Here is an 8,294-nt window from a genome sequence, read left to right as displayed (position 1 = left end):
TGCACCTGAGATTCTCTCTTCCATCTCTTGTATTCTGTTGCTGATGCTCGCATAGATGGTTTCAGATTTCTTTCCTAGGGTTTCTATCTCCAGTGTTGCGTCATTTTGGGTTTTCTTTATTGTGTCTACTTCCCTTTTTAGGTCTAGTATGGTTTTGTTCATTTCCATCGCCTGTTTGGATGAGTTTTCCTGTTTTTCTTTAAGGACTTCTACCTGTTTGGTTGTCTTTTTCTGTTTTTCTTTAAGGACTTCTACCTGTTTGATTGTGTTATCTTGTTTTTCTTTAAGGACTTGTAGCTCTTTAGCAGTGTTCTCCTGTAATTCTTTAAGTGAGTTATTAAAGTCCTTCTTGTTGTCCTCTACCATCCTCATGAGATATGCATTTAAATCCAGGTCTAGCTTTTAGGGTGTGTTGGGGTGCCCAGGACTGGGCGAGGTGGGAGTGCTGGGTTCTCTTGATGGTGAGTGGTCTTGGTTTCTGTTAGTAGTATTCTTGCATTTGCCTTTCACCATCCGGTAATCTCTGGAGTTAGTTGTTATAGTTGCCTCTGGTTAGAGCTTGTTCCTCTTGTGATTCTGTTAGCCTCTATCAGCAGACCTGGGAGACTAACTCTCTCCTGAGTTTCAGTGGTCAGAGCACTCTTTGTAGGCAAGCTCTCCCTTACAGGGAAGGTGCACAGATATCTGGCTTTTGGACCTGCCTCCTGGCAGAAGATGAAGGCCCAAAACTGGGCCTGTCTGAGAAGCTGTTAGCTTCTGTAGTCCACACTCTTATCTGAGCAGACTAGTCTCGGAGGTATCCAGGAACCAAATGGCTCTTCCAGATGCTCTGGCCAGGGATGGTGTTCACCTCTCCTCTGGCAGGGAAGGTGCCTGAATGTCTGGAGTCTGAAATGGGGTCTGCCTCAGAAGCTGTCCTCTAGGGACCTTGGGGCTGTCTGCTGACTCAGCACCCAAGGTGACTATGTGCTGGCACTGACTCGAAAGGATTTGTGACCCTGGTCAGGCCAGGTTTTCTTCTTCCCTAATGCTGTCTCAGGTCCTGAGTGATTGGATTGGAACAGAAGTTGTGTCGCACTCACCAGAGGTCCTAAGATCTAGTGGAGAGTCCTCTAGGGACCTTGGGGGTGTCTGCCAACTCCGCGCCCAGGTGACCTGGTGCTGGAGCTGACTGAACGGGACCCCAATGTTTCTTTTCTTTTAACTTATTATTTATTTATTTATTTATTTATTTATTCATTCATTTATTTATTTACTGTAAGTATCTGGACTAGCATGCTTATGCCAATAAGGAGACAACTTGCTTTCTAGAGTTACACTTCCCCCCATTTTTCCATGTGGTTTCCTGATGTAGAATTTGGGTAGATAGGATTAGAGCAAAAATCCTGACTCACTGAAACATTACACCAGCCCCCAAAGGTTTACTTTCCAAAGAATATTTATATAATTGATATGAGAACAATAATTTGATCACAAGGAAAAAAGGAGAAATCTACTGTTAACTATTTAGGGGTTAATTAAAACTATCATTTTAATGTAAATATTAATCTAAAGTTACACTAATATATCAAAATAAAAATGAGTATGTTTTATGTAAAGTTCACTACTATTGAATATAAAATGCAAATAATGTATTAATGTCCAAATTTTAAAAGAGAATAATTTTTAAATTTACTCTGTGTGTGTATACACACATGTGTTAAGTGTGTGTCTGTATATGTGTAGACATTCCCAAGCTGCAGTTTATGTGTAGAGGCCAGAGGATACCTTTAGTTTTTGTTTTGTATTTTCATCTTGTTTGGGACTCTTGTTCACCACTGAATATGCCTAGCTATCTTGTCTATACATCTTTGAGAATTCTCCTGTCCCTGCTCAGATTTCAGTATAAGAGAATTGGGGATGCTGATATTTACAATTGTGTATGGCTTTTGTTATTTTCTGAGAATTTGAACTCAGTCCCTCACATTTATACAGCAAGCAGTTTGCATACTAAGCCATCTCCCCAGCTCTTTCAAAGTTATTGAAGAAAATCATAATTACCAAATCATAATCTTATAAAAAGCCATCCATTGTTGCCATGAGCTAAGAAATTACTTTGGCCATTTAAAATTCCCAATAAATTATTAGATTAGGAGGTGATAGAAATCAAACTAATGTACAGCAAATAATCCTAACTTTCTACTTACTAAATATGAGCTCTGTCAAATAATCATTCAATAAATAGTTACTGAACATCTGAATTACAGACACTATAATACGTTTTACAGTAATAAAACTGTATTGTAAATCACATCTCTATTAAAGGACTACCAATTGTAATATGTAAAAATACAATAATGAGCCAATTTCAAAATACTGTAAAAGGCTGCAAGATATAATCTAAACACATATTTGCTGGACAATTAATCTCATGAAAACTGTGTTCAACATAGATCATACCACAGCATAGCCAGTTAAAATTGCAGTTAAATGCTTCCATCATCCTTAACAGAGATACATTTAAAAGACTAATAATGTAATAGGTATTGACTTAGACCTAAAATTACCATATACTCTTTATATGAATGAAAATTTTTGAACACTAAAACCAAGAAAAAGTTTCCTGTAAAGATAAGCATAAGTCTCTCAAATACAGATAAATCAGTTGGTTACTCACCTAGGAGAATGAGCCATTGTTTATATGAATACATGCATACAACTTCTCAAATCAGTTTTATTTATAATTGCCCATAATGCATTTAACGAGTTATTGCATAAACTGTGCTTTATCCAAATGAATTATTGACACATGCCAATAAATAAATAAATTTTAAAATAACTGTACTAGATGAGCTAGGTGAAGAATGATTTCTTGCTCTGGAATTCCTTTTATATAAAAATGTAAGAGTCACAGAAAACTGATGGCAGTTGTCAAATGCTGAGAACGGTCTAAAGGATGTTTCACATAAGCACAGGAGGCAATTTCTGAAATGTGGTACGTATTCATTATCTTGATTGTGATATTGACTAAACTATTCAATATATATGGCATTTCATATCCAGTATGTGACAGTGACTCATAATAGAATTCAGTTGGAAATTTCAATTAATTATCTATAACAATTTGTAGAGCCTTTACTGGCTGTGCTACACAACAAACACGAAAGGCAAACAAGAACTCCTACATATACAATACACTCCTATCCTATTCATTTGATTTTAAGTGAATGATCCTAAAATGTCAGTGAATTTTTCTTTTAGGCAAATACTTCATGAGAAGCTCTTATCTGCTGGGTAGTGAAAGAATAATTTTCCTTATGTTCTCACCGCTAATGAAAGCATTGGTGTTTCTATTGTTTCTTGGAACAGATACTATGAGTACATGCTACACAGTGGAGAAACATACCTTCTTCATTAAATTGGACTCCATGCTAGCTACCTTGACCTGCCTATACCATATTCAAAATATTCCATGTTGCCATTTTCTGGGTGTGTTTCATTTAAGAGTATAAAAGAACATTTATTTAAAAGTTCTTTTGTTAGGAGACAGGCTGGTTAAGATCACAGAGAACACTTTCTATGTGACTCATGATGGGTTTCAATACTCAGCTATCAAGTTTTGATTCATGACAAAGGGTGCTTTGATAAGTCCTGGCTATGTAGCAACCTCCCTATGAAGGTTCTTTCATATGGAAACCAATTATTGAATAAACTTCACAAAAAGAGTTAATGCCCTGAGTAAGAAATTAGTTTGAATTACAAATGGCCTAGACATTAAGAATTAATTACTTAATATTATTGATTGAATTGCAGCATGCATTTATGGAAGAACTGCAAGATATCACAATACCTGTGGCAGATTAGATATCATGTCTTCAACATATTTGTTTCTGAAAAAAATCACCAATCCCCATGTGCTCTTTTTTTTAGGCAGAGGGGGGGGGGGTCGAGACAGGTTTTCTCTGTATAGCTCTGGTTGTCCTGGAACTCACTCTGTAGACCAGGTTGGCCTCGAACTCAGAAATCCCGAGTTCTGCCTCCCAAGTGCTGGGATTAAATGCGTGTACTACCATACCCGGCTCCCCATGTGTTCTTTACTGGTTGAATCATATTCAATGGTACCTGTGATTGTTAGCTGTTGTCAAAAGATGGCTTGGAACAAGGTTGCATCTATAAAATAGGTAACATGATTTAGGCACTCTGATTGAAACAATGCTTCCAATGTTGGTATTGGAAAGAAATTTGGCACATGAAAAAAACAAAAACAAAAACAAAAACAAAAACACCTAAAACTCAGGACTTTGAGCCAAGGATAGATATAATGTTTCTTATAGTATATTATATACAGAAATCTTTTTTAAAAAGGAGAAAACCTATACTCAATGCCCTATATGCTTCAAGAAGTAATGGTAAAAAGAGAAATGTCAGTCATTTACAAACTCTGTCAAGCTTAAGTCCTGTCTCTGCTACTTACAAGCTTTTATGGCTGAGGTTAATGAGAACTTCTCTGAAATTGTCTCCCTTATAACTACAGAACTGAAAACCAGGGGGTTTCTGATTTAATCACTTAATGGAAGTGGTAAGAAAAGCAGAACTTGCCAGTTTGTTTTAGAAGACAGGTCAAATGTAGAATTAAAAAGAACACCAACCAACCAAACCAAAACATTGCCCCAGGAATGAGGAGATGTGGATTCAAACTTGGGTTCTTCACTAGAGCAGCTATGTGTTGTTTAATAAAGTGTGTGCTTTTTTTGTCTAGTGTAGTTTAAATTGCAGTTCTGTAGAATGCTTCATGCTGACCTCCTTAGTGGCTACATGAACTCACATTCTAACAAGCAGTGTAGACAAGTTCCCTTTCCCCAAACTCACACATTTGTTATTTGTTTTCTTTATGGCTATTCTATCCCATCTCTCCCAGTGCTGGACCAAGAGGTCACAGGAAACAGATAAACCAAGACTGGTGAGCAAATGCTTGTAAGTCAGCACACCATAGGGAAACTTGCACATCCATAGTTCCTGAAGTAAAGTTCACAAAATGCCATCAATTTAGGTGTTAAACAGTAGCTGAATGAGCAAAAAAAAAAAAAAAAAAAAAAAAAAAAAAAAAAAAAACTGTGGCATATACATAATACAACTTTACTTAGCCATAAAAAGAATGAATTGTGTCATTCATAGGAAAATTGATGTAACTAGAATCAATTATATTAAGTGAAATAAGCCAGACTGAAAAAGTCAAATATTGCATGCTTTCTCAAATATGTGGATTCCATATTTTATACACATAAGACAGACTAAATATGAAGAAGGAGAAAATACAGGGTACAAAGGGTGAATATCATCACAGTACTTGACATACATAAAATAAACTGCCTTTATGAAACCCAGAACTGCATGCAATGTACGAATTCCAGTTAAAAATAAATGAAAAAAAAATAAAAAATACACTTTGCCTGGATTTCAGCTGCTCATTTTAAAATGTCAAACGATGTATTCAAAAGCATATATTTATGAGTTTGCAGTCTGCAGAATTCATATCTTATGCCAAACTCTTCTTTCTTCTCATATTTTAATTTCAGTAGAAAAAACCCTTAACATTGGAGGGACCTGCAGCTGTTTTGAGTGTCAAGCATTCATCTGAGGAAATGTTAAACATACATTACTGAGGTAGTCATGAAGCAAAGCAATTCAAAGAGCCTTAGCACACCCTCCTGTAAATGATGAATGCATTTCAAAGTAACTTTGATCCAATACCACTAGCTTTTAATTCAAGAGTACCGTGATATTTCATACTGCTAAGATATTAGGAAACATTTCAAGTATATATTATGAAACCCATTATCCTACCTGAAAGGGCTTCCTGCTGGTAATACTGAGGTCTTTTCTTATCCATCTGTTGCCTTGATCCCCAAATATCTGCCACAGCAGCTGTCCCCTGGAATTCCTCCAAATTCTCTGGTAGATAGCCAGCTGATAAATATGCTTTCCAAACATGTGATAGTACAGGCGGAAGGTGCAGACATTTGCGTCAGTTGCATTAAGGATGGGGCTAAGTAAAATAGCTTTGTCTTGAAAACCCTGTGGCCCTGAGGTTTCAATGTAAAGGTAGTGTCCTTTGGCTGTGCCCAGTGTATGGTCCTTCATTGGGCCAGTGTTCATCGTTGAAGTAGGACCCTGGTATCTGGTCCAGTTGAAGTCATCCTCTGTACTTTGTTCCCAGTTACAAATTCCATTTTCAAAGTCACACTGTAGTTCTGGTCCTGTAAATGATATTAAACATCATCAATGGAGAATAAGGGACAATAAGAGTGATTAAAAACACATACTGATACACAAAAAGATAAGCTGTAGTAGTTTTCAAATGTGACATAAAACATAGCTATGAGCAGAGTCATTACCAGACACCTAATAATATTTCATGGAGTGAAGATGAAATGCATAGAACATTATCTTCTAAAGATTTTTAATGTGCTTTCATCTTCCTTTCTGATAACATACCCCTGGGCTGGTGGTATAGCTTAGAGGTAGAGCACTTGTCTAGCATGCATGGCAACCTAAGTTTAATCCTAGCACAACAATTATATCACCTCAGGCAAAGAATCATGACTGAAACACATTTTTGACTGAGTGCATTTCAAACTTAGCTGTGTGTGCCAACCAGGGCACATGAAAAGACAAAGAAACAAACTCACCAAAGCTCAGAAGTCACATGTGAAATGATTTAATTGACCCAAATAGTTTTAAAATCATGCACTGGGATTCTTACTTTGGCTTTGGTATGTGCACTTATTTGTGTATAGTATATATACTTACATGTGATCCTGTTTTGTACATACATATGGATCAGGAAGGTGAATGGGTTTGTATGGAGGCCAGAGATGGATGTAATCTCAGATATCCAGCCATTCTTTTCTATCAACCTCCATACAATTATTGTGGTGTGTGTGTGTGTGTGCGCGCACACGCGTGCGTGCGTGCTAGATCCTCATGTATATGTGGAAGACAGAAAAGTGCATCTGTATCTCCCTCTGTCGTTCTTTGCCTTGATGTTTTCAGGTGGGGTCTTTCTAGCTGACTATGGAACCCTGTGGGATTGTTGTTGTAAGCTAGGCTGGCAGCTAACAACCCAGCAACTTTCCTCCCTTTGCCTCTTTCTATTCTGGGGTATTAGTATGCTGAGATCACGCCAGCATGGAGGCTTTTATATAGATTCTGAAATACAGAAAGACCCCTGTTCTCCTAATGCAAAGCAAGCAGTCACTTCTGAGCCATCTCTTCTACACTTGCTACTGATCAGCTATAATGACTAACTTAGGAGGTCTCTGTTCCTTCACCTTCGGTTTCACTGGCATGGTTACAGAGGACTTTCAATGTAGGTTCTGGGTTTGAACTCATGTGGGCCTTCAGACAAACACTTTCTCCTCTGAGCCATCTGCCCACACCCTGCATCTGGACTTTTTTTTTCTTGTAAGCTCCCTCAATGATCTTAATAGAACTAAGAAGTGAGAAGTGTTACTCGCTAACAATTCAAAATACTTAAGGATCACCTGAGTATCATGGAAAAGTTGCTTACATCAAAGTGAGAAATCTCAAACAAATGCTGTTCTACTAGGCAAAATTTACTTATTTCCAATACTGATGAGGGATTACTCAAATGTCACTCACAGAGTCCTTTTTATTTCTATCAAAGCTCCAAAAGTCTCTACACAGCTGCTATTAAATCACTATCCTCCAATGGCATCATTACTATTTCCTTCTCTCTGTAAAACTACTTGGTACATTCTCATATTCTCATTTAATCTAAACTGTTTTATCTCAGCCCCAAGTATAATGGTTTACAGGTCATCCTCATTGATCTTTCCCCTTATGAAGGCCCAACTTAAGAGGTTTCATAGGGGAAAGATATTAGCAACTGAGCTAGATCTTTCTTGTGAGATTTGGTAAACAGTGGGTCTGATTTTTGCTCTTGTTCTAAGACTCTGTCTAAGGCTTAACTGAAGAACTTGAAACTAATCTTGTTGTGTGAGAAGATTTTAAGACAGCCTCAATTGACTCTATCTTGTAATAATCATGCAAATCTGTAAGAAAGAGGAGGAAGCAAGTCCAAACACAAAAAAATACAAAATGTACAGTTTGAGGAAAAAAGAAGCTGGGCAGTGGTGGTACATGCCTTTAATCCCAGCACTTGGGAGGCAGAGGCAGGTGGATTTCTGAGTTCAAGGCCATCCCTGGTCTACAGAGTGAGTTCCAGGACAGCCAGAGCTACACAGAGAAACCCTGTGTTAAAAAAAAAAAAAAAAAAAAAAAAAAAAAAAAAA

The 8,294-nt window shown here is 37.3% G+C and overlaps 1 protein-coding gene across 1 annotated transcript in view; it reads right to left on the bottom strand.

Moving 5' to 3' along the window:
- The window catches only part of Malrd1 (MAM and LDL receptor class A domain containing 1), a 667,530-nt gene that overhangs the window by 500,660 nt on the left and 158,576 nt on the right, over positions 1-8,294 (bottom strand). Inside the window, exon 17 of the mRNA XM_021156265.1 lies at positions 5,824-6,236. Within this exon, the coding sequence (XP_021011924.1) occupies positions 5,824-6,236 (413 nt within the window). The remainder of the gene's footprint in view (positions 1-5,823; positions 6,237-8,294) is intronic.

Source organism: Mus caroli, chromosome 2 (assembly GCF_900094665.2).
Source record: "Mus caroli chromosome 2, CAROLI_EIJ_v1.1, whole genome shotgun sequence".
NCBI classification, from domain to species: Eukaryota; Metazoa; Chordata; class Mammalia; order Rodentia; family Muridae; genus Mus; species Mus caroli.
The sequence above is the reverse complement of the archived record's forward strand: the minus strand, read 5'-3'. Positions and strand labels throughout refer to the sequence as shown.